The 24997-nt window shown below is 58.5% G+C and overlaps 3 protein-coding genes and 1 long non-coding RNA gene across 8 annotated transcripts; 1 reads left to right on the top strand and 3 right to left on the bottom strand.

Moving 5' to 3' along the window:
* Positions 1–773: 773 nt before the first annotated feature.
* GNB3 (G protein subunit beta 3) lies at positions 774–6675 on the bottom strand. Its single transcript, XM_010990842.3, has 10 exons — positions 6275–6675; positions 5965–6051; positions 5661–5699; positions 4238–4344; positions 4097–4160; positions 3837–3999; positions 3684–3750; positions 3396–3597; positions 2161–2377; positions 774–1371 (listed from the first exon to the last, which is right to left on the bottom strand). Exons 2-10 carry the CDS (start codon positions 6019–6021, stop codon positions 1265–1267), a joined length of 1023 nt encoding a protein of 340 aa, XP_010989144.1. The 5' UTR covers positions 6022–6051; positions 6275–6675; the 3' UTR covers positions 774–1264.
* Positions 6676–7457: 782 nt separating this feature from the next.
* P3H3 (prolyl 3-hydroxylase 3) lies at positions 7458–17857 on the bottom strand. 2 transcript variants are annotated; one of them, XM_064478989.1, is made up of 15 exons: positions 17234–17857; positions 16137–16289; positions 15587–15788; positions 15379–15525; positions 14751–14887; positions 14249–14338; positions 12933–12985; positions 12733–12800; positions 12513–12637; positions 9956–10057; positions 9503–9653; positions 9183–9300; positions 9027–9102; positions 8115–8255; positions 7458–7998 (listed from the first exon to the last, which is right to left on the bottom strand). In XM_064478989.1, the coding sequence occupies exons 1-15, from the start codon at positions 17717–17719 to the stop codon at positions 7846–7848; spliced, it is 2202 nt and encodes a 733-aa protein (XP_064335059.1). In that variant the 5' UTR covers positions 17720–17857; the 3' UTR covers positions 7458–7845. The 2 variants fall into 2 exon arrangements, with proteins under 2 accessions (XP_064335059.1, XP_031300045.2); XM_031444185.2 differs by having other exon boundaries at positions 15379–15510.
* LOC116150368 (uncharacterized) lies at positions 17853–19474 on the top strand. Its single transcript, XR_004134100.2, has 2 exons — positions 17853–17905; positions 19211–19474. It is a non-coding gene; the product is annotated as an uncharacterized LOC116150368 (long non-coding RNA).
* On the bottom strand, positions 18590–24968 carry GPR162 (G protein-coupled receptor 162). Of its 4 annotated transcripts, none has more exons than XM_064478990.1 (6): positions 24144–24968; positions 22901–23097; positions 21307–22605; positions 20394–20583; positions 19652–19809; positions 18590–19360 (listed from the first exon to the last, which is right to left on the bottom strand). In XM_064478990.1, exons 3-6 carry the CDS (start codon positions 22171–22173, stop codon positions 18809–18811), a joined length of 1767 nt encoding a protein of 588 aa, XP_064335060.1. In that variant the 5' UTR covers positions 22174–22605; positions 22901–23097; positions 24144–24968; the 3' UTR covers positions 18590–18808. The 4 variants fall into 4 exon arrangements, with proteins under 4 accessions (XP_064335060.1, XP_064335061.1, XP_031300046.1 ...); XM_064478991.1 differs by having other exon boundaries at positions 23014–23097; XM_031444186.2 differs by lacking the exon at positions 22901–23097.
* Positions 24969–24997: the final 29 nt, after the last annotated feature.

The following is a 24997-nucleotide window of genomic DNA, read 5'->3' as shown; positions in this document are numbered from 1 at the left end:
CCAGGTCTCTCTGCCTAAGCCTGACCTTTATCCAGCTGCCCCACAGGCGCTTCAAAGTCAGCTTGTTTAAAGTTGAATTTGTGATCTCCCCAGAGTTATTCCTCCTCCCCCATCCTCCATCCCTGTGAATGACAGCACTAGCCACCTAGTTGCCAAACCCGAACCTTGGCCATCACCTTGATTCCTTCCCTCGGACTATCCCTTATCCTCGCACTCAGTCCCTACAATCCCTACATCCTGGTGATTCTGTATCTTTAATCTCTCCCTCATCCCCTCCCTTGCCCCTCTGTCCTATTGCTCTTGCATTTCTTGCCACCTGCCTCCTACCTTGTTTCCCTCCATTCCCTCTAGGCTCCCTTCCCTCCATTTTATCCACCTGTACTGCTGCTAGGACGATCTTCCAGAGGAGCATCACTGATCACGTTACTACTCTGCTCAAAACTCCCCAGTTGTTCCCCACTGCCCTTAGGATAAAGTCTAGACTCTGGCTTTTTATAGGCCTTTTATAGTCTGATCCCTTCTCAACATAACCCTCCTGGACAAATACACAGTCACCAAAGGCAGGCGGGTGTGAACTGTCGTGCACACCCCACCAGCCACCTTCTCCTCCTAACCCATCTCAGGCCTTCCCCAGGAGGCTTGGGCTTCTGCCTCCACCCTCTCTTCTGCCCACAGCTAGCTGATCCCCAACCTTTATCATTGCTCCCATAATACTTTGTTATTTAAGTGGGACCTGCATCTTTTGGGGACAGAAGTGAGGTGGGAGGCAAGAATCACAGCTACGCTTTATTGCAAGTGCTTTAGGAGAGAAAAGAAGGTAGACAAAGGAGAAAGCATGAAGAAGGGGGCCAGGACCCTAGTGGTGCCAGAGCCATAGTCACGGGGCCGAGCACCCTGTTCCACCTGGGTCTAGACAAAGGTGGTGGCTCTGGGAGAGGGATCCTAGGGCTTAAGGTCTCAGACAGTAAGCCTGGTAGGCCTGCCAAGGGCGGGGGTTGGGGGTGCATTATCCTTGCTGATTAAGGGAGAAGCTGTCAGGACCATGGAGAGGGGAGGCCATGGGAGGAGATGGGGCAGTTCCCTGCCCATGTCCCTGATACTGCCTCCCAAAGGCACACTCCCCATCCTCCCCACTGCCCTCAAAGAGGAAAGCTGGGCGGGAATGGCAGCTGGGGTCTTAGAAGAGAAAATCTTAAAGAAATTGGGCAAGGCAGGGCCAGCTGAGTGTCTTCATGGCCTTTTACCTCCCCCTCCTCCAGCCTCCTCAGTTCCAGATTTTGAGGAAGCTGTCCCAGGAACCAGTGGCCACAGCCATCCCATCAGCTGTGACCCCCAGGCAGCTGACCCTGTTGTCGTGGCCAGAGAGGATGCCTGAAGAAAAGGGAGAGGAGTCAGCCTGACAGGGAGTGTATGGTCACACACAGGAGCCCTAGGTTAGGTAGGCGGGGTGTGGGACTCCAGCCCCCAGAGAAAGAGGATTAGCCCTAAGGGGCAGGCTTTCTCTGGAGGCCAATCTCTGTGCTGAGAACCTGGGGTGGGGGAGGGGCGGGGAGGGACTGGGAGGTGTCACTGAGCTGGGAGAAAAAGCAAGGGCACCTTGATGGGCATTAGAAAACAGGGAGGGTTTCCAAATAGAAACTGAGGCCCAGAGAGAAGTGACTTGGCCAAGGGCGCTCAGAAAGAAAACAACACAATTAAGGTTTGGATCCTGACTCTCTGGCCAGCATTACCTTCATTCAGCACCTGGCCTCTCCCAAAAGAAGAAGCCACACTCCCTGATTCAACCTCAGACCAGGCCAGTCCCCAAGAATCACCCAGCTTTGGGCCAGAGCCCTCAGGTCACTCACGATCCCCTTGATCCTGTCATTGCAGTGTCCCTGAGATTGCCCTTCCCTTCAAGGGATGCCCCTGGAACCCAGAACTGACTGGACATTCAGGGTCCACAGGTCTGGGGATGACGGGAGGGGCCCCTCGGGCGGGGAGCAGCTATGGCATTGGGCAGTGGAGAAAGGCCACTTAGAGCAACTTTTCTTTGAAAGGAGATGGTTCTAGGTTGGGAACCAAGGGGGACTGGATTCTAGGGGTAGAGCTCGGAGTCAGTCACCCAGTAGTCAGGGAGCAGCAGTAAGAGGGGAGCGGGGGTGGGGGCGGGGGCCTTACCCACGCGCTCACACTTCATGGAGTCCCAGACGTTGCAGTTGAAGTCGTCGTAGCCCGCAAAGAGCAGGCGGCCGCTGAGGGAGAAGGCCACGGATGTGATGCCACAGACGATGCTCTCGTGGGAGTATGTGGTCAGCTCCTGGTCTGCCCGCAGGTCGAACAGGCGGCAGGACGCGTCGTCCGAGCCTGTGCAGATGGCCTCTCCATTGGGGAAGAACTGGGGGTACAGATGGCCGGGGGTCAGGACTCAGTCCTGGGCAGCCCACTGTCTCTCCTGCCCTCTCCCTGCTCCTGCCCTGGTGGCTCCAGGCCCAGCTGTTTCCCTTAGCCTCTCTGCTCATCCCTTCCTCGGCCTGCATGGTCGCTGATGTTTATCACCTGCCAGCTGTGGCCGGGGCTCCCCTACACCCTTCACTGGCCTTCATTATGTCCACGTTGCAGGGGAGAGCACGGGGCAACTTGCCCAGGGTCACCCCACCAGATGGGCGGAGGCTGTCCCAGACTCCAACCACGACAGTTGGCTGGATCAGCGTGTAAGTGCAGGGCCAAGTACAAATGTATACCCTGAATCTCATCTTGAGGCAATGTCAGATAAACCCGACGGGGGGGGGGGGGACGTCTAAGAAAATTGGTTTGAACTCTTCAAAAATGTCAGTGTCATGAAAGACAGAGAAAGGTCAAAAGTGGTTCCTGTTTAAAGGAAACTGAAAAGACACGGCAGGGAAATGAGGTGCACATTGCTGGACAGAAAAAGAATTCCTATTTTTGAGGTAATTGGTGAAATTTGAATATAGACTGTAGGCTACAGTATTGCATTGGTGTTAAATTTCCTGATTTTAAGAAATAGACAGTGGCTGTGTAAAAATGGCCTTGATTTTAAGAAGCAGACACTGAAGAATTTAAGGGGTAAAGAGGCAGGAGGTCTCCAACTTGCTCTCAAAAGATCTAGGGGAAGAAGTAACAAAATATACCTACACCTCCATCTTGGTGTCTGTCTGTCCATCCCTCCCTCACTTCCTCCCTCTCCGTAAAGCAAATGTGAAATGTTAACAGTGGACGTGGGTGAAGGGCAGATGGGAGCTGTTTGTTACTCTTGCAACTTTTCTGTAAGGTGAAATTATTTCAAAGGGGAAAATTAAAGGGAAAGGGGCAGGGGGCCTAAGGGAGTGGATACAGGACAGGGTGCTGGGGGTGGGAGGCGGTCCCGGGAGGTGGAGCACAGAGATGGGGCTCACGCAGATAGCGTTGATGTCGGACTCATGGCCAGTGAAAGTCTGCCGGCAGGTCCCCTCCCGCACATCCCAGAGCTTGGCGCTGGCGTCACAGGCCCCCGAAATGAAGAGTTTGAAGTCAGGAGACACGGCCAGGCTCATGCAGTCCCCCGTGTGTCCCACAAACACAGTCTTCTGCTGTCCCGTCTCAATGTCCCACAGAGCACTGAGGGGGGAGGGGAGGCTGTCACAGAGAAAGGCCAGCACAGAAGTGCCTCCCAAGCCCCAGCGCCCACGGTGTTCAGTCCTCACCACGTGGTGTCCCCAGAGCTGGTCACAATGTTGTTGTCATCCAGGAAGCGGCAGCAAGAGAGATAACCTGGGGGCGGTTAGGACAGGGCCTTGGCTAGAGGGCCGCACCCCGCCAGGCCCGGGGCCTCCCTGGACCCTTGGTCTCTCACTCACCTGTGTGAGCAGAGAGCTCCCGGCTGACCTTGACGTTGCCCTCCCGGGACTTGAGGCTGTAGATGGAACACATGTTGTCCAGCCCCCCACACGCCACGAAGTTCCCTGATGGGGCATAGGCACAGGTCATGACCCAGGAGGAGCGCAGCGGGATGGCGTGCACCTGCAGGAGGCCGTGCGGCAGGGGGCCTGAGCCGAGCTCCCGGTGGGGAGGGCAGAGGAGGGCGGCATCAAGCCCCAAGGGAGGAGGGCGACAGTACCTTATTGGTGGTGTAGGTGTCCCACACGATCAGCTTCCCATCTTGCGAGGCACTTACCAGCAGCCTGGGGAGAGGACATTCGGGTCACCCAAGCCTCCTTCCTCCCTGCCCCCCATCCCCACCACGCCTCTCAAGCCTCACTTGGAGTCGGTGGCCCAGTGCATAGCATATATCTTGGCCAGGTGTCCCCTTAACGTCCTCCGGGTCCGCATCTGCACTCGTCCTACAACCTCTAGGCCAGACACCAGCTGCAGGAAAGGGGACATTAGAAATCAGAGTGAGCAGGGCACATGTCCACATGTCAGTGTTACAGCCACTGATCTGTACAAGTTTCTGTTCCGTGCCAGCCTCCAGGTCAGGCTCCCAGCCTCAGAGAACCCAGCCTCTGCCTGGGAGTAGCTTAGACAGATGTGGATGCTGGAGACAGACACAGGCGCGGCCCGGAGCAGGTTGCTAAGGGTCTAACCACCACTTCTTCTCTGTGGAGGGGATGGATTTCCACCATGTAAATACTCCCACCTTGACTAATTCAAGCTGCCAACACGAGGCCTCTGCACAGGGACTTGGGAAGCGATGCACACATTTGGCGAAGCCCAGCCGCTAGGAGCCTGCCCTCACGCACCACTGCAGCACGGCCAGCTCTCACTGGGACCTAGGGCAGCGCCATGGCTCTGCACTGCACCTCCGGAACTTTGTGGTCCTATGCCCCTTAAACTCCATCCAGCTTCTAGACTTAGGCTGGGGGTCCAGAGACAATAGACTTGAATTTCTATTTACTTGTTTTCTCAGGTGAGTTACTTAACCTCTCTGAGCCTGTTTCCTCCTCTGCAAAATGAGGTTTCTAGCACCTACCTTAGGGGATTGCCACGAAAATTAAATAAAATTATATATTTAAGTAACTTAGCTCAGTGTCTGGCTCAATTTCAGTAAAAAAATAATTTACTCATTATTAACATTTCATCCAATTTGAGGTGCTACCAACTCTAAGAAGCATGATTCTTTTAGGGGTCACTGAGAAAGAAAAACCCTGCCAACGATAGTTGTGAGGCATCACTAATTGTTGGAGGCATCTTTGTTTTGTTTTGTTTTGTTTTTTGATGGAGGTACTGAGGATTGAACCCAGGACCTTGTGAATGCTGAGCACATGCTCTACCACCGAGCTATACCCTCCAGTGGATGCATCTTGATTTCCGAAATGTCAAAATGTGAAAACATGCATCTTAGAACCGCCAAACTGCAGTATTAGACAACTAGTAATGAGAACCTCCAGGGGCTTTCTGATTTACAAGTCACTGCCCCCTTCTCATCCTCACCACCCTGCGAGGGGGTGATCACTCTTGTTTTACGGACGGAGATAGGACGGCATCTTCCTCCTTGGTCTCTGACGTGGTGCCCGGCCCAGAGCAGACCTCACAGGATGCTTACTGAATGAATTAATAAATGTCGTTCCTCATTCCAAGGACGTGCTGTTCTAGAGCTTGGGCACCAGGCTGTGGCTGCTCAGGGAGCTCCCATCCCTCCCTTCGCATCCCCTCCAGCCCTGTCGGGGGATAGGAGAGCTCACCTCTGCCAGAGTAATGTCAGCACAGGCTTTTCTGGCATCCTGGGGGGAAAGCAGGCATCAGGGGAGGGTAAAGGTGGGGTGTGGGGGTGCATGGTCATCTGAGGTAGGTGGGCTTGGGGCTCTAGGGTTTTGGGGGCACCCCAAATATGAGGTCTAAGTTCAGAAAGTCTCTGGCCACTTCCAGGTCAGGGGTCTCTAAGGTGTTACTCAAGGGTGAATCCAGCCCCCTCCCTGCAGGCCACACTCCCTCATGCCCCGGTTCCATGTTTTCGGGGGTCCCCTAGCAGGAGGGTCCCGGGGTTACAGCAATCTGCTTCTTGAGCTGCTCCGCCTCCTGCCGCAGCTGCTCCATCTCCCCCATGGCTGCAAGGTTGAGGGGTGGCTCCTACTCCTGCCAGAAATGGGGGTAGGTGTCAGGGGATCCCCACCAGGCCCTCACCCCACACCGGACTCCTCATGAGTCCACCCCTCAAAGAGAGAAATGATTGGGTGCTTAGCACCACCTCCCCTGCTCTGCCAGCCCCTCCAAGGGTGCAGCCAGCCAGCCCTGGCGCAGCCCGCCCTCCCTGCAGCCCCCAGCCCCGGAGGGCGGAGCTGGGCCAGCTCCCTCTTACCTGGGCTCTGTGACTGGACCTCTTCTAGGCTTCCAGCTCCGCTTCCCGGGTGCCTCCTCACTCCCTCAGCTGCGACGCCCGCCTGTCACCTGCCCCGGCTCTACTGCCAGAGGAGCTGGCCTGGCCTGGCCCCGGCTGGGGGGTGCGGGGGGGCACTGACAGGGAAGGGTAGGGCTAACGTCAGGCAAATGAAATCAGCTGGCAGGGGTGGGGGGAGAGGACAGGGAGGGAGATGTGTGGCTTCCAGAGAGACTTGGGCCCAGCCTGGGGGAGGGTGGGAGCAGGAGTGCGGGGCGATACAGAGGAGCAGCCCCCTGTAGCGAGCCCTGGCGGCGGGGGGGAGGGGTATGTGTGCTCCCCCAGCCGGTCTCTCTCGAGGCAGAGAGCAGAGCATCAGGCCCCACGGGATTAGAGCAAAGCTGTGAGGATTAAGGGTCAGGGTTGGGAGGGGTGCAAAGGAGCAGCAGCAAGCACAGCTCCAGGGGCCCCCCAGGCCCTGGCCCCCACCCATGGCAATGATCTTGGCCCTCAGGGCCTACCTAGCAACCAGTCCAGGAGACAGAGAATGAGGGTGAGAGATGGCCCATTGTCAACACCCCAAGTTGTGTTCCTTAGCTCAGGGTAGTGGGGGAAGCAGGTTACAGTGAATATGGGGAGGGTGCAGGCAGGAGCTGAGATTAGAAGGGACTGATCTGGATAATCCTTCTTCTGAACAAACCCCAACCAGCTGCCCCCAGGTCTGATCCTGGGGGAGTGGGGGCAAGTCCAGGGGATCCAGCGAGGAGAATGAACAGGCCTGGCCCTGCTTTGAGTGGAGAAAGACTCGCAAGTAGAAGGCAACCCGTCCCCTACGCCTATCATAAACTGGACCCACTCCTTGCCCCCATGACACCCGGGGTCCTGCTGGGGCTGTGAAGGCAAGAACCAGAGGGATCAGGCTGCCCTAAGTCTCAGCCAAGCTCGGTGAGGGAAGACGGGGCTTAGGGTAGGAGGCCCAAGGAGCAGCTGTCAGGGGTTAGGGGTCATTTGCACGAGGGGAGCAGGTGGCCGAGATTTCCCTGACAAATCACAGCCTTGAGCGGCCCCGCCTCCAGAGGCCCAAGATACCTGTCTCCTCCCAGGCCAGCCACAGCCACCGCCACTCCCACCTTCAGCCACCCCGAAACTGCAAACTGCAAGACACTTGACTGGGCCCTGGCTGAGGGTCTTCAGGACCTTTATTGACAGGCTGGGAGAGGGCAGCGGGGTGTCCTCCCTCTCTTCCTCCTCCTTTAAACCCCGCAGTCGGGCCCTACCCACTGCCATTTCTTTCCAGGGTGGCGTCCAGTCTTCTGTCTGTCCCAGGGCAGGAGGTCTGCCAGCTGGGGCCAAGCCTGGCCCCCCAGGCCAGTCTGTGCCGTGTCCTCTGAGTCCAGGGCTGATGGCCCTCATGATCCCCAAGAGGATGGGGGTGCAGGGACAGAGAGCTGGCTGTTCTCCTCCTGTCACATAGGGGCTTCTCGTGGGTCTTGGCATCAAGGTGGACCCTGGCATCAAGGTGGACCCTTCACAAGTCAAGCTGGCTCAGCCCCTCACAGCTCCTCTCGGACACGAGATGGCTTCCCAGCCTTGTCCTGGACCCGCTGAAGCCTGCGGCTGGGGGGTTCTGGGGCAGGGTCTCTGCTGGGCATTTCTTCTTCCTCCTCCTCTGGCTCCTGCAGCAGCTCTTTGGCTTCTGTCCACTCCTGGGAGATGGGGAGGAGGGTCTGGCTCCATCCCCTGCCTCCCTGCCCCAAGGACCTTCCCTGGGTGATCTCAGCCCCTGCCCACACCTCACACCACTACTCCCACTCCTCCTCACCTGCTCCCTGTGCTCAGGTGCCCACGTGTGCCACAGCGCCAGGGCACAGCGCCGTCCCCTTGTCACAGCCCACACGCCATGGGGATTCTCCCCACCAGAGCTGAAGGCCACGAGGCGCCCGCAGCGAGGTCGAACCTGCGCCTGGGGGTGAGGGTGGGGTCAGCTCCAGGGAAAGTCCCTCAGAGAACTTGGCCCTGACTCCTGCCCAAGAGCAGGACGGGGGCAGGGGCCCCGGAAAGGTCAGCTTTCTTGCCTACCACTTCTCCCTCCTTAATTCAGGGACTATCTTGGGGCAAATGGGAAATGGATCTCCACTTGGGGAGCACGAATGCCAGCCTGAGGCCAGAGGCGTTGGAGCCGAAGGGAGAAGGGGCCTCCCTCAAGGGCCTTGGGTTGGCCCATCCCCCAGGTGCCCTGACTTTTCCTGGCCAACCCTTTGAACCAGGTGTGAAGCCATCTGAGGGGATGGGTGCGGTAACAAACCCTGGGTTCTGGGTGGAGGGATCTTGGGGAAATTTTTCCACCCCAAGGAGGGCTTGGATTACAGGTAGCTGGTGGTGGTAGCAGAGAAGGCAGTAACTGGGTAAGACAGAGCAATTCATGGTAAAAAATCACTGTTCCTCCCCTTCCACCAATCCCAGCCCCGAGCTTCCACCTGGAACAGGGGTTTGGGGTTCTGCGCTTCACTCGCCCTCCCTTAGGAGGTGAGGCAAATGCGGAAGGCAGGGTCTCCTGGCATAATGGACCCCTGCTAGGAGAGGCCCTGAAAAGACACGTGGTGGGAGGTGTTGGGGAGGCCAGGAAAGGAGATGGTTAAGGGGGCCCATCCATTTCCCTGCATTTGCCTCTGGGAACCTTCTGTTTTGAATCCTGAGCCCACAGCTGGGCTCCCTGCCACATCGCCCCACTTACCGTGACCCTGAGGGCGTTGGGCTCCGTGAAGAACAGGTCCCCACCCTGGAAGTCATCGTTGAGGTAGAGGAGTCCACTGGGGAGGGAGGAAGACGGGAGGCAGTGAGACCCCCACCCGGCCAGGCCCACCTGCCCGAACCCTGGAGGGCAGCCCACCTGTAGTCCCGGTAGGTATAGGCCGGGGGCTCCCGCCAGCACTCCCCGGTGTCGGGGTCCAGGACGCAGTTGTCTGCATGCACCGGGTGGCTCAGGTCCATGCGCTGCGCTTGCTCTCCTGGGAAGCAAAGGGGCCTGGTGGAAGCCCATCCACACCCGCCCTGCAGCTCCAGGGTCACAGCCCGGCCGAGGAGCTGGCCGCAGCCCGGGCAGAGGGGTCAGTCTTCCTGGAGTGAAGACTGAAACCACACAGCTGAGGGTGTACAGGGCCCAACAGGGGCCCAGGGTGGGGAGGAGTGGCCGGGCTCCCCGGTGGTTACCTTCTACGGCACTGCGGCACACCAGGTGGGTGAAGGAGAGGTGCAGGGGCCGATCTGGGGAGAAGTAGGCCTGTGTCAGGGTCCGCACGCGCTCGCTCACCTCCAGGAGCAGCTGAGCACCCTGACTGCCCACGGCCCCGGCCCGGGCCAGCTGCAGGCAGCGAAAGGAAGGAGGGAAGGGGCGGGTTGGAAGGATGGTCCCAGCTACCGACCCGGCACCACTTCCGCTACCTCCGCCTACAGTTTGGGGCTCAGCAGCCCATTAGCCCAACCTGCTCCTCCCACTGACGACAACATGGGCCCCTCGGTCTGGAACCCCCTCCTCTGCCCTGGGCAGAGGCCTCGGCTGCTCCTATGAGAGCGCCTCCCCGCCCCTCCCAGGAGACGCTGGGCCCCGATGCCCAGCTCGCTCAGGTTCCGGCATCAGACCAGGCCATGGGCACCTCTTCTCACCTGTGCAGCCTTGAGCACCGTAAGCCCCTCAAAGCGTTCGTGGGGGGTGTGTGGGGAGCGGCGGCCCCGATAGCCCGACCTGGCTCCAGCCTCAGCTGCATCCTAAACAGGGAGGGCACTGAGTGTGGAGTCACTTCCGCTGGGTCCCCGGCTACTGCCCCCCTTCACTGCCCACAGGGCTATACCCGGCCTTCCCTCCAACCCTCCCACTCCCTGGAAGAGGGTAGAAGCTCCCGGAGTTCTCTGAGCAGCTGCTTTTTTTTCCCAGAGAATGACTATCTCCACATCTGTGCTGTCACTGCTGGTAAAGATCTGGAATCCCACTCGCCGAGGGGGCTGTGCAGAGAACTCTGGAGAGAACTCTGTGCAGAGGAAGGGGCTCTGAGAGGTAAGGACAGCTGCGGGAGTGAGGCAGGAGGGGCAAGACCACTCATCCCCGATGAGCTGAGAATAGAGGAGTCTGTCTGGAATGGGACACTGGCAGGACCGGGGCCAGGTCCTGGCTAACTTCAGGTGGGGACATAGCATCCGACCAGGTATCTCTCTCCGACTTTTTCCCACCTGACACTCTCTTGGAGAACGTGAGAACCCTGGATGCTGAGTCCCAGTTACCCAACTGCCTACCTGACTCGCATCACCTGGAGGTCTCCTGGTATTTGGATGTCCCTTTCCTGACACCTCTTTAAACTCAGAGTACCACTACCTAGTTACCCCATATATAAACCGCATCTCTTAGAGGCCACCTAGCCACCCAAGGCATCTAGCCCTCTATTCCTAAATTCATGCATTCATTCAGTAGGTACTGAGCATCTACTATGTGTCAGCCACTGTTCTAGGCACTGGGGACTCAACTATGAACATGAAAAGTTCCTGCTTTCATGGGGTTTATATTTTGAAATAATAAACAAACAAACAAACAAACCAGATCAACTCAGATGGTGATAAGTGTTACAGAAAATTAGAGCAGGGTTACAACCTTGAGCATCCCCCAGCAGGAGTCAGGGGACAGCTAACTGACGAGGTGACATCTAAATTTAAATTAAATGATATGAAGGAATATCTGAAAGAAAAAAATTTTTCTAGGCAGCAGGAATAGCAAGTGCAAAGGTCCTGAGGCCAGAATGAGTTTAGTGTAATCAAGGAATAGGAAGAAGGTCTGATATTTGGGGATCATCCTTGACTCCATTCTTTCATCGTCTTCCACATAGATTCAGTCCTCTATCTTAGCTTCTCTATCTTTGATTTTCTAAATATTTCTCATCTGTCCCCATCTTCATCCCCTTGAAATGAGGCCCTATAGGGCAGGGGCGCTCTTGCATCACCCCAGAAACTCCCCTACTTCCCTCTCCCACTGCATTCTCCACAGTGCCTCTAGAGGGAGCTCCTGGTCCTGCAGGATGGGGACTCCAGATCCTGCACTTGGAGGTTCTACAGCAACAGGAAAGTCAACCCCTCCTTAAATCCTTCAGAAAGCTGTCCACCAACTACAAAAAAAGTCCTAAGTCCTCGGTAGGGTGCAGAGGTCCTTCCCCATCTCTCCTGTGCCTCCACTCCTATACTGCCTCTGGATAATACACAGCCTGCAATGGTGACAGCTAATACTGAACACTTTCTAGATTCTTCGAAGAGCTCTGCCATGTGCTAACTCATTTAACCCTTGCAACAACCCTACAACAAAACCGCTGCATTTAGCCCCATCTCATAGAGGAGGAAACTAGGCTCAGAGATGTGAAAATATGTGGCCCAAGGTCACACTGGTCATCACCGTTGGGACTGGCCCATGCTCTTAACTCCTGTGCTCCACTGCCGTTCCCAGGACCCCCCTCATTCTGCTACCTCGCAGCCTGACTTTCCTTCCCTCTCTGCCTGGTTCACTCAACCTTCAGACGGAGCTCAAATGCCACCCTCTCCCATAAACCTTCCATGACTTTGCATCTCAGGGCTTCTACTTGGATGACTACATACTTCTTTTATCAAACTCATCTCCCACTCTGATTATGTGTCTCCACGTCCAATTCCTTCTCTATACACTGAGCTCCTGAATGCACGGTCTGTGTTTGTCTACCTTTCTGGAACCTAGGAGTTCCCAGTACACAGCAAGCACTCAAAGAGTGAGTGTTGAACGAATACTAGCCCAGGATGAGGACCGAAGATTCATAAAATGGCAGACTCAGCCTGGTGAATATGGATCATTCAACCCAAACTAGGAGGGGATGTGATGATGGAGAAGAAGGCTGTGTGTCTGCTGCGCCCGCGGCTGAGCCAGTAACTAAGGCCCCGGCCAACCAAGCACTCACCCCTATTTAACGCCTTTCTGTGTTTTGTTTTGTTCTTCCTGTCAATCTCTAGGAAAATTCCTTTGTAAAATGTCCAGCCCATGTCAGCTAAGCTGAGAGGAAAAGGAACTTGTCCACAGCAGTGAGACAGTGGCAAGAACCATTTCCCCACTGGGGAGTCAGAGGGCAGGACAGGAGGCTGGCCAAGAGCCAGGGAGAAGGCAGCTGTGCCTGCGGGTCCCCAGCCAGCCACCGTGCCACCGACTGACAGGTCTCCTCACCTTGGCCAGCTGCAGCAGCACCCCACACTCGGCTGGGGTGAGCAGCCCATCCAGCACTGCTCTCTCGGACCCATTCAGCTGTCTGGCATCCTGGGTCAGGGTTACTCCCTCCAGGAGGAGGACATCTGCAGGGGAGGGATGGGGCAGAGGGGGTTGAGGGTCCCCTGAGGGCAGCCCCAGCCTCTCTGGGCTCCTGCCTCCTGCTGTCCCAGGAACTCACCCTTCCAGTGAGTCAAGGGCTTCGGCTGAGGAGGCTCATGGTCCCACGGCCTCTTCTCCTGATCCTCTCTCAGGGGTGAGAGATATGCTCAGTGGAGGCACAGGCCAGCCAGACCCATCTTCCCCAGACCCGGCCTCCCCGGGCCCCTCCCATCCTCTTCCAGCTCAGGCCACGCCCCTCCCGACACAGGCATCTCCTACCTGAGCTTTTCTCTAAGAGCCTCCGGGATGACAGCTGCCGGGGTCCAGGGATCCTGGGACAGTCAGGAAAAGCACCATCACCCATCAAGTCCACCCCTGAATCCCTGATCGTAGACTCTGAACAATCACATGAAGGTCCTCCTGCTTCCAGAGGAGAAGGTGGAGGTGGGAAAGCCCTGGACTCACTGTCGGGAGCCCTGGACACTGGGCCCAACTCTGTAATAACAATATTAATAACGTAACAACAACAACATAGCACTTGCATGGCACTATTGGCCAGGTGCTGGTCTAAGAGCTTTATACATGGAAGTGGGGTTTGCCATTTAAAGTTCACAATAGGCTTATCAAACAAGTACTTTTTCCTTTTTTGTTGTTGTTGCTTTTTGTTGTTGTTTGTGGCAGGGGGAGGTATTTATTTATGTATTTATTTATTTACTTATTTTTAGAGGAGGTACCAGGCATTAAACCCAGGACCCCATGCATGCTAAGCATGCACTCTGCCCTTGAGTCATACCCTCCCCCCTCGAACAGGCAGTGTTAACGTGCCCATTTTGCAGTTGAGGACTTTGAGATACAAAGACGTAAAGTAACATGATCATGTCACACAGCTGGTAAGGGACAGAGTCGGGATTTAAACTAGCTTCAGAGTCTACGCTTTAAGTCAGCGGTTCCCAAACAGGGAGATTTGCCAGTCAGGGGACACTGCTATGTCTGCAAACAGTGCTGATGGTCGTGACTCAGGGAGCGCTGGCGACACCTACTGGGAAGAGGTCAGAGAAGCTGGCCTTGGCTGCCTCACATTCCTGGATCATCCCTTTTCTCCAATAAGGAAGTATGGTTTAAAATGTCAGTAGCGCTAACAAGGTTGAGAAGCCCTGCCTAATGCTATAGTACTAGCGAGAGTCACCTCTGCCCTTTAGTTTCCCCTCATTACAATAAAAACAGCAGCAAGAAGAAGAGTAATAAAAGCAGCAGCAGCAGAGATGTCTGTACTTTGTAGCCAATGCGGGGCTTCAACAGCCCTATGAGATAAGTGTGATTGTTCCCATTTTACAGGTGAGGAAATTGAGGCTGAGCCAAGTGAAGGTCCAGAGCTTGTTTGTGGCAGAGGAGAGACCAACACAGAGGACCGCATGACCCCAAAACCGCCCTTAACGACAGGCACCTGCCTCTGTCCCTGTGACCCAGGGACACAGTGTCCTCTCAGGCCTCACAGGGTTGTGGAGAAATAGGAAAGGCTGTTGGGGGGGGACTGATGCGATACATCCACGTAGGGCATCACTGTTGTCTCCCTCCTGAGAAGTGGGGTCACTCACAGGATCCTTGAAGCTGGTCCCCAGGTGCTCCATAGCATAGTAGAGCTGCCTCTTCTCCCCCAGGGATCGAAGGACAAAGCTCTGGATGTCCTGAGGTGGGTGGACACAGGGAGCAGGCGGGGGTGGGGGTGCAGGAAGTTACGGCTGGAGGAGCCCCAGGCTCCCTACTGCTGGCTGTGCCCCCGGTTCAACCCTCCTCCCTCAGCAGCTTCAGGGTGTCGGGGCTCAGACTGAGGGGGGAGTGTGTATGTGTGTGAGTGTGTGCACACACGTGTGTGCACTCGTGCATAAGGTGGGGGCGGGCAGGAGTGAGGTTAAGGGGAGGGGCCCAGCTGGCGCTTGGACTCAGAAGGAGAGTCTAAGTGGGGCGCGGGCAGTGGAGACAAGCCAGATGCTGGGCTTGGGGTGGCCTTTGGCGGGGATAGGGGTGGGCTCCAGGTGCTGTCTCTCAAGTATCTGTTTGAAGTAGGGGTACCTCACAGGGTAGTGCGGAGGCAGTTACCTCTCTCGGCCCAAGGCTGGGTCTTGGCTCTCCCAGCTGGGCCTGGTACTGGTCCAGAGCCTTCTTGGAAGCCTCATCCTCCGGGTAGAAAAGCAGGACGCTCAGGACACTTTCCACAGCCTGGGACAGATTCCCCACTGGAGACAGAGCAACAGTGTGGGGCAGGGCACACAGACCCAGTGCCGCAGCAATCCCTGGGCGGAGGTGAGAAGCCAGCGGGACAGAGGCAGAGCCGGAGAAGGTGGTCCCCAGTGCCAACCGACTCCAGAGCCCCCAGCCCACCCGCAGACAGGCTCATCCACTGCTTCTTTCCAAAGCTTCCTGGAACATACCTGAGCTGCGCAGGCAGAGTTCAGAGAGGAGGCAGAGGAGAGAGTAAAGGAGGGTGAGAAGCAGCAAGGGCAGGAGGAGCCCTGTGACCCCATCCCGGGCTTTCCACAATGGTGCCAAAGGAGAGCAAATTAGAGTCCTCCCAAGGTGACGGTCCCCGAGGAGCCCTGACCAACTACAGATGCAGAGACAGATGGAGGGATGGAGAGAGGGGGCTTAGGGTACCATCAGAGAGAAACCTTCACTCTCCGTGTTTCCAACCCTAGTCATCCCCCGGGCTCACCCTTCCCCAACTGACCCTGAGCATAGGCCTCATGCAGCCGCTTCAGCTGGCCGGGCAGGAAGTCGGGGACAGGGAAGCTGCGACCAGGACGTGTGGCCGTGTCCCCCACACAGCGCTGCCGGCACTGCAGGACCCGAATCCAGTGCACTGTGGGAGACACACCTGAGCCACTCAGCTTGTGACGTGCCTCCCCCCATGCACCCCCGCACTCCCGGCTCTGTACCTGCAATGGCCTCATAGAGGCCCCCCTGGCTCCCTGTCCCTTCCTGCTCATCTTCTTCCCTCTGCTGCTCCTCAGGCCCCTCACAGTCAGCCCGGCAGCTCTCCATCTGGGCCAGGCTCTCCTGCAGGGCCTCCTCTAGCCAGGGCAGTGCCAGTCCTGCCTCCTGGCGCCCCAGTAGCTCCAGGCCAGTGTCATAGGCTGCCTATTGTGGAGGGAGTGGTAAGTCACCTGAGATCCTGGGGGAGGGGGTGCCGAAGGAGATTGGGAGGTAGAAAGAAGGGGAGGGGCGTTGGTCCCCTTTGGGGCCTGGACTCCGGGTCCCAGTTCCCCAGTCCTTGGGGAATACAAGGGAGAACCTCAGAATCAGAATGTTGGGACACAGGGCTTTAGTGATCCTCAGGAAGAGAACGAAGTCCCAGAGAGGGACTCCCCATCCAGGGTCACCGAGGACAGTACCCAGATTTCCTGATGCCCAGTGGACAGGGCCACAGTCCAGTACCCAGCCAGTTAGAGGCTCGGGATAGGCTTGGGGCCATGCTGAGGGTCTCACCCAATATGGGGGTGTCTCCAGGTCCCGGAAGCTCTGGGGCCGAACCCCGGTCATTCGTCTGTACTTAGCCATGTCCTCCCGCATCTGCAGGTGTGTTGGGTTTGCTACAAAGAAGGTGTGTGCTGCGGCTGCTGCCAGGTCCAACTTCTTCAGCTGAGAAGCGGGAAGGATGAGGGAGTCAGCCCTGAGGTGGGGGTGTCAGACTCTGCCCCCTCACCAGCCCACCCCAACCCTAGACACACTTGGCACTGCCCCAGAGCCTTCTGAAGACTTATTGGTCAGAAGTGCCCACCTCCCAACCTCCAGACCCCCAGTATGTTGGGACTCTCAGGAGTCTGGTAGCTAAGGAAAGGGGGGGGGGGTCTAAAGATTTTGGAGTGGGTGGGATACAGGCAGAGGAACCTGGGGCCTCAGTTTGGGAGACTAGATGGAAATGATGGTTAAGTGAGGTGGGGAAGCCGGGGTGACCTGAGCGGCCAGCAAAAGCCGCAGGTCTCTAGGACCCTGAGCTGAGGTGCGTGTGACCAACGCCCCCCTTCCCCGGCCACGTAGGCGTTAGTTAGCAGCCAGAAGCTACCGTACCAGAAGCTGCCAGTGTCCACTGCCCCCGCCCCTGGACACGCGGCCCCTTATCCTCGTCCGCGTCTTCTTCCCTTCCCGAGTTCCCCGCTAGCCCAAGCGAAGGCTCACACTCACTCACCCCCCACCACAGCCCCCACGCTCTCTCTCCAGCGGCGCGTTACGCCCCTGCTCGCTCCGCTTCATTCCTGGGAAGCGGCGGCTGTCACCCCACGTAGGTCTCAGTCAGACTTCCTAAACCGTCAGGCCCCTGCCCTCCATCTTCGATCTGCTTCCACCCCGCCGCATGCCCCCCATCCCAACTTTGCTCCCACACTCCCGAGGTTGTCCCTCTGCCACCTCGGTGGGTGCTTGTTTGTCGCAGTTCGACAGGACCGACTCCCAAGGAGAGGTCCTATCAACACAGCCCCACCCGAGTCCGGGCACTGGCGCGCGGCCCCTCCCGGGGAGCAGGGAGGAGGCTGGGGGGAGGACGGCAGCCGGGCGGGGAGGACCCACGGGGCCGGGCCGCCGCGCACCTGGTAGTAGGCCCTCTGCAAGTAGTTGTAGGGCTCCCGGCGGCGGAAGGCGTCCCGGAGCGCGCTCACCACTCGCAGCCGCGCCGCGCCCCCCGGGCCCAGCCTGCGCGCCCCGCACTGGGTCAGGCACTCGGCGCGGCGGAGCGCGGCGCGGAGGAGCAGCGGTTCCCATGCGGCCCGCGCCGCTCTCGTCCCGGAGTCGGGTCCCGGGGCGGCGGGGAGGGCGGTCCCCGGTTCCGCCGCACAGCGCGCCCCGCAGTCCCGCCGCGCGCGGCCCAGCGCCGCCTGGCTCCGCAGCGCCTCCCGCAGCAGCGCCACCGCCGGCGCCCAGGCCCCCGCCGCGTAGGCGCGCAGACCGTCCGCGTAGAGCAAGTCGGGGGCCTGAGGAGGCGCCCCGGGGGACAGCGGGGCCAGGCCGGGGGGCTCGGGGGACCCCGGGGGAGGCAGCAGCAGCAGGAGCAGGAGCAACCGGAGGAGCCGGAGCATGATGCCAGAGCGGCCGGCTGGCTGCCGGAGGGAAATGCGGGAGCGGAGGGAGAGAGGGAGGAAAGGGGGAAGGGAGAGGGAGGGGAAAGGAAGGAGAGATGGAGAGGAGGGAGGAGAGGAAGAGAGAAGGAATGAGCGTCGCCGAAGGGAGCTGATGAGGCCGAGAACCAACCCCGGGAGAGGCCGGTATGAGAGAGAAACAGGAGTCGGGGGAAGTCAGGCAGAACTTCCAGAACGCGGGCTTTCGGACCAGCGGGTAGTGCGGGACAGGAAACGGACCGTGAAGGGAGCCGGGCAGACAGCTGACACTGGAGCAGGCCTGGTGCTCAGGAGAGAGCGTGAGGAGCCTCTTAGATCCCTGACCCCAACCCCTGAGGCCCACGGGGTGGGAGTAGCTACTGCAGCTCTGTTCCCCTGCACTCCTGGGTCCAGAAAAAGGAGTGTGCGTGCCTCCCACATACTTACCCACCCACACACATTTGGAAAAAGAGCTTCAGAAAGCAGCAGGGAGGAGGGAAAACTCCAGGCCTGTGACACCATCTGCTCAAAGCCTTTCCAAGTGGGCCGGTACAGATTTGGGGCAAGAAGGGGAGTTGAGGCATGGGAGATAGAGACCTACTCTACAAGCATCTCTACAGAACTCAACAAAGATCCTTCACACCCCAAAACCCCAAGTTTCTCCCCATGCCCCCCCACCCCAGCTCAGCATGCTGTCATAAGCCTGTTTCTGTGTGTCTGCCTGTTTGGCTTTCTCTGTGTGTATTTCTGTGCCTCTGTCCTCTTCCCCTGCTCTATTTTGTCCTCTGTGAGCCTCTCCACCCCCAAGCCTCTGACCATCCCTTTGCCACCATAGCACACTGGACACAGAGGTTTCCATGGTAACACTTTAGACTTTAATACATTTTGCTAGGGTTGATGGGAGGTGATTAGGGCATCTGGTCACTTGGATGGGAGACAGCAGGGGTTCCAGGGCCCCAGATCCAGTGCCCATCTCCCCGGAGTCTGGAGGCAGCTGCCCCAGGCTCAGTGATGGATCGAGGTGTTACCCACCCAGGCCCCCTCCTCTGAGTCCAGCAGGTCCTCTTGGATTCACAGGGTCAGCTGGGGGAAGATGGGATTACCTGGGCCCCAGGATCCTCCCCAAGCTCTCGCACTCCCCTCACCACCTGTCAGGGAGCAGCGTCGCCCTGCACTTAGGCCCAAAGGAAGTCCAATGGCTCTGCTATCAGGGGACCCAAGGGAGAGTCGGCGTGGTGAGAGGCCCAGCGGCCTGGGCCGGCGAGGAGAGGGCCCTGGAGAGGCAGCCGGAGAAGGCAGAGGTGTCTCATCGATGAAGGTGGTGATCTCCTCACGGAAGAAGCCAGGACCCCGTGGGGGTCCCCCAGCTGACCCCAGAGCCCCACCCTCCAGGAATTGGCGGAGGCTGGCCAGCCCCCCACCTTCAGCCTTCTCCTCCTCCTCCTCATCCTCCGGCCTTTGTCTTTGTCCTAGGTACTCAGGAGGGCCCCCTAGGGCCCGGCTCTGGGCTGGGAGGACCCGGATGTCATCAGAGGATGACCACTTGTGCAGGAAGGAGCCTGGTGCCCGAGGATTAGAGAAGATATTGGTCTCATCGTGGGACAGACGGCGGGACAGAGGGACCTGGGGAGAAGAGCAAGTAGACCCAGAGGTGCTGCAGGGACAAGCGGCTAGAGGCAGGAACCAAAGTGGGGTTCCTCTGCACGATGGCGCCACCCCTTAAACTTTTGCAAAACATCTTCTGTTGGGCAAACCTGGTTTTGAGAGGCCTGAAGAGGAGCCTCCCTCACCACGTCCTCCTTTCACCTACCCCTAATGTGCCCTGCAGGCCAGGAATAGGGAATGGGGGAGGGGGTTGGGTAACAGACTGGAGAAAAGTACCTAGGACAGGAAGTGTACCGTCTAGTCCCATACCTGTAAGTAGTGGACCCTCTCAAGAGGGGGAAAGAGCATGTGCCTTCCAGGCAGCAGCTTCACTTGGGTGGGGTCCCTGGCTCCTGGTCCTGTGGCCCCATTGGCATCAAAGCGAACCTTGCATACTCGGCCATCTGCATAGTCATCACAGCCCCCATCTAGGAGAGAAAAGGGGCAGAGTGGTCACAGGCAGCGAATGCGCACCTCCCACTCCCCTTTAAAAGCTCCAACCCCCTTTTAAGCTCCCCCAGGGAATCTTCCTGTTCCCATTAGTCTGTGAACTCCAAGAGGAAAGCAAGAGTGGCTAATGTCTGTAGTGTCCAATGCTGAATCCCTAGTCATTCATACATACAGACACACTTAATTGAAACAGTCCCCCCCATCCCCGAAGCTGTCTATAGCTGGGGGGGGGGGGTCCCTCAGGAAGCTTAGATTCCCCCTTTGTTTCACATCCTTCCTTTATGGTTGTGTTGGGACTCTGGAGGCAGAGCTGGGTAGTGTAGGCTTCCAGAGGGAACTGACCCCCAGTGGAGGGAGCCCTCAGTGCAGAAGGAAGCAGTGGGTGTACATAAGGGTGATGATTGGGAAAAGGGGAGCCTGGAATCAACCCAGGGGCAGCACAGGTTCTGTCCAGCAGGGGGCACTCCAGGGCAGCCCGTCCCCACACGGAGAAGGGCGGCTAGAAAAGGTCAGGAAAGGAAGCTGATGCCCAGGAAAGCAAAAGCCCAGTCCCTCCTCTGACCGTCGTCACCATCCTCCTCGGACATGATAGCCACGCACTGCTCCCACACCGTGCGCACGTCGGCGCGGTAGCGCTCGCAGGACCAGATGAAGGACGGCAGCAGCAGCGTCTGTGCCATGGAGCACCACAGCACAGCCAGCACCATCCATGGGGGAGCGGAGTCCGACTTAAGGGAGAAAAAGCTCACCACCTGGCAGAAGGACAGGAGAGGCCCTGGTCAGGGCCCAGAGCTGAGGGGTCTCACTCGACCCCAGATCCCACATCCCAATGTAGCTGGGGGGCAAGAAGTCAGGAGGGGATGGCTCAGTGTACATAGGATCACGGCAGAGGCAAAGCTGAAGGATGAAGACGATGAACAAAGTGGGAGGGACTGACTCAGAGGAAGGTCAGGAGACAGTACTGGGAACAGAGCCCTGGGGTCCAGAGGGAGGGAGCAGAGGCGGTACAGTAAACTTGAAGACAGATTGAAATTCAGGAATAGGGACCAGATGAGGATGCAGAAGGCTGGGGTGGGTGGGGTGAGCTCTCTGGGGTTGCCACCAGAAGTGCTCAAGATCCTGTTGTGTCTAGAGGAAATTCAGGAGTGGGGAATGGAGCCTGGCAGCTGGATGATAGGTCTGGGGCACTGAACAGTGGAGCTGCAGGATAGATGGTGGAGCCGGAAGACAGGGAGTGGAACCCAAGGACAGATGATGGAGTTGAGTGCTGGTAACTGGAGAAAAGGCTACGGAGCTGAGGGTAATGGAAACTAGAAGATGGATGACGGAGATGGGGACTCACAAATGGAGTGGGGTTGGGGAGAGGAGGGAAGATAGATGATGAAGCTGCTTGTGTGGCTGATGGAGTTGGAGGTCGGGTGATCATGCTGGGGCCTGGGTATTGGAGAGAGCAGGTGGAGGGACCCCAGTCTCACCAAGATGGGCACCCCTGTGAGTGAGTCATAGAGAAAGACGATGGCGCTGACCAAGTTGGTGACCTGCAGGGATGTCTTGGCCGACTCGGAGCCGTCCAGCGAGGACCGCCGCTTCCCCCGGGCATCCTCCACCACAATGGCTGGCACCTCAAAGCCTGGCCGGGTACCCAACCCCCCTGGCCCGCCCCCCTTGGCCCCACCCCAGCCTCCCGCTCTCCGGGCCTGCCGGGCCCTCCGGGGCCGGGCCCACAGCGTCTGGTAGAAGGTAATAGCCACACAGACCAGCCCCATGACAATGCCCCCAAGTAGCAAGAGGCTGAAGCAGACGCCAAAGCCGAGGCCGATCTTGGAGACTATGAACTGGCAGCCGCGGGCATAGTAGCGCTCTCCGTTGTTGTGCCAGCCGATGGAGGGCAGTGTGGAGAGGATGAAGCTGACCATCCAGATGCCCATGACAGCGTGTAGCGCCTGCTTCTTGGCGTTGCTGAGGCGGTAGTTGACGGGCCAGCGCACCATCCACATGCGATGGTAGGAGAGGGAGGCGACCGTAAAGCAGGTGGCCAGGGCCAGGGTGTAGTAGGTGGACACAAAGACCTTGCAGATGCTCTCGTTCCAGTCATAGTCGGAGGAGGCCTGGCGCCGGAGCTGCACCACCGCGAAGGTGGTGAGGGGCACGGCCGCCATGAGGATGTGCGTGCCTGCCAGGAAGCAGAGCAGCAGCTCCAGCGGCTTGTGCTTCTGCTGCTTAGCTGAGATGCTGAGGATGATCCAGGCATTGGCCAGCAGTGCCAGGAGCCCGCAGGCCAGCCAGGACAAGGCGTTTGAGCGAAGGGAGGCCTCCTCCGCCCCCGCCCCACTCCGAGCCATCCTTCCTCAGTCCCCCCACCCCCCTCGAACTCCTGGGGGTGGGGGCTAGGTCTCACCCAGGAGCCCCACTCACACACACCCCCATGATGCCCACAACCCTTGCCCGGGAGTGAGGCAGGCTGCCCCTCGGTCCACCCTGCGGCTCAGCATTGCATGTCTGACCCAGTTAAGGTCAGGTGTTGCAGGCAGAGGAGGAGACTGAGGGTCAGCAGAGGTCGTCCTCAGCCTCCATACTGGGTGGGGCCCCTTCTGAAGTAACCCTACAGTTGACGGGGGAGGCAAGCTGACTGCTTCCCCAGCTGTGAGGCTGGTTGCAGAGACCTGGTCCCCATGCCAGGATGTCCAAGTCTCTTCTTCCTCTGGTTCTTGACCAATCAGGGCTCTTCTGGGTGCCCCCAGGAGTGTGGGGGGAGGCTCAGCTGCCTGAACAGACTGCAAGGGAGAGATGAGATGTAGGAGGGGGAGGGGAAAGATGGGGCCTAGGCTGCTCTCTCACTGGTTCCCAATGTCTCCCTTCTCTTGAAACTATAGAAATGACTAGTTACTAGGGGTCACAGGGTCATTCTCCTGCCTTAAACCAGATGGCCACTCCAACACCCTACACAGATAAGAACCCCGCTTTCCAGAACTTATTCTGACCTCCTGTCTCCCATCCTTTGTCAGCCATCTTTCCTCCCTCTGGGGCTCCCAGGTCCCTCCTTCTGTCCCTTGCTCAGTCCTACTCAACTGTTGTCTTCATCCCTGAATCTTTCTTCAGAGCTATGTATGGCAGAGGCATGACTTGTTTCTCTTCGAGGACTCATGGGAAACTGGGATGTGATATTACAGCCCCTCCCCAACCTTCCAGGCTCCTGGGTCCAGTGGTCCTGGTGCTCAGCCCCATCTCCCCGAGCCTGCACAATCGCCCTCCCACTCACTGGGAATCTGGGAAGACAGGAGAAAGGAGGCTGGGACCGAGGAGGGGGGTGGCTAGGGAACCCAAAGAGAGGGAAACCGCTGACATCAGAAGCATCCAGAAATGGAAAGAGGGAAACTAGGGGGGAAGGAGGAGAGTTTGAGCAGAAGAGATAAAAAGAGGGGGCAAAGTGAGTATCTGAAAATGGAAGGAGAAGCCCAGAGACCCCTGGAGAGGAAGCTTTGCAGGGAGGAGGTGAATGGAGGGAGGGAGCAGGGAATAAGGAGGCTGAGAAGAAAAGCCCAGTGTTTACTAGGGTTCAGACTCCCCCTGGTAGGACCCCACTCTTTCCTCCCCTGCCCCAGCCTCAGTTTCCCTCCGATGGGAAGAAGGATGTCCTGCCTTTGGTGATTCCTGGCTTCACTGAGCCCTGGGAAGGGGGCTAAGAGGAAATTGGGGGTGAAACCCTGAACAGAGTGGAAGTAGGAAGGATGGGCATAATGGGGTAAAAGGGGTAAGAATGGGGCACAGCAGTGGGAGGGTCTATTTCCTATGGAAGAACCTTAGACTCCTGCCCTCCCTCAGAGGTCCTAGTCCATCCCCCACCTTTGTCTTCCCTGGGAGCCCAATACACCCTAGTTGCCATGGCAATGGCCAGCCAGAGGGAGGTGGAGGGATTTGGTCAGGAGCGCCCCCCCCACACCCTCTCCTACAGCCTTGGACCCCCTTCCCACCCACCCCCACCCAGGCCCCGGGGGTGGGTTCAGGAAGAAAGAGCTGGGGACTCAGAGAGGGCGGCAGGAAGGATGTGAAGGACAGAGAGAGGAGGTGAAGGACGGAGAAAGATCAGAGGAAGGTGGGAGGGGGTCGGGGGACCCCCAGGCAGACAGGGGTCCCTCGCCCTTCGGGGTGAAGGGGGTAAGGTCAGGCGGCTCCTCCCTCCGGCCTGCCACCCACCGAGGTCTCCAGGCCAGAAACAGCAGGTGGCTGGGAAAGAAGGGCCGGCCCGAGGGGAGAGGAGGCAGCGGGGGGAGTGGGGAGGGGACCGCGGGGGACAGGGCCGGGGTCGCCTTACCTCGGGCTGCGCCCAGCACTGCCATGGAGACCGCACTCTCGACGCGGCTCGCCCGGGCTCCCGCCGCCTGCCGGCTCCAGCTCGCCGTCCTCCTCCCTCCTCCCTCCTCCCTCCGGGCCTCCCTCCTCCCGCACGTCCCAGCCTCTCGGGCTCGGCCCCACTAGGTCTCTCCGAGCCCCTCTCTCGCGGATTCCCGCCGCCCGCCGCCCGCCGCCCCGGGTCGGGATGGAGGCCAGCTTGGCGGGGCGGGGGCCGGCGCGGGGCGGGGGACCGCACGGTGGGGACTTGGAGGGGGAGGGGCGAGGAAGGCGCCAGGAGGGAGGGGGCGAGGAGGACAGCGGGGAACCGGCTTCATTGGCGAACCGGTTGGTGTCCTGCCCCCACCCCACCCCGTTTTCCTCACGAACAAGCTCGAGGAGGCAGCTGGTGTTGGGGAGGCAGTGAGTGTGTCTGTAAGGGCTGTGCCAGGGGTGTAGCTCCACGGGCAGGTGCTGGAGGCTGTGCGGAGTGAGGGGCGGTGGGGATGAAGGCCAGGCTGCTTGTGGGATGGGGGTACACAGGGCTAGAAGAATGCATCCCCCCATACACACCGCTGCCTCTTCCTGGAACACAAACTCACACCCGTATTGGGGACACACATATTTCTCCCGCATGCATCGCAGTTTCTCATCAGTAGAGCACACAGCCCTGCAGTCTCTCTCCCTCAGTTGTCACACACCCACCGCACACTCAGGGCCCTTTGGGGTGGGGAGGTGGGTAATCAGTCTCCAAAGGATTTTTCCCTCTCTAGGGAAATTCCATCTCCTTCCTGAACAAGACTGGCAACCTCTCCCCCTCTGGATCTGATCCCAAAG

Source organism: Camelus dromedarius, chromosome 25 (genome assembly GCF_036321535.1).
Source record: "Camelus dromedarius isolate mCamDro1 chromosome 25, mCamDro1.pat, whole genome shotgun sequence".
Taxonomy (NCBI): domain Eukaryota; kingdom Metazoa; phylum Chordata; class Mammalia; order Artiodactyla; family Camelidae; genus Camelus; species Camelus dromedarius.
The sequence above is the reverse complement of the archived record's forward strand: the minus strand, read 5'-3'. Positions and strand labels throughout refer to the sequence as shown.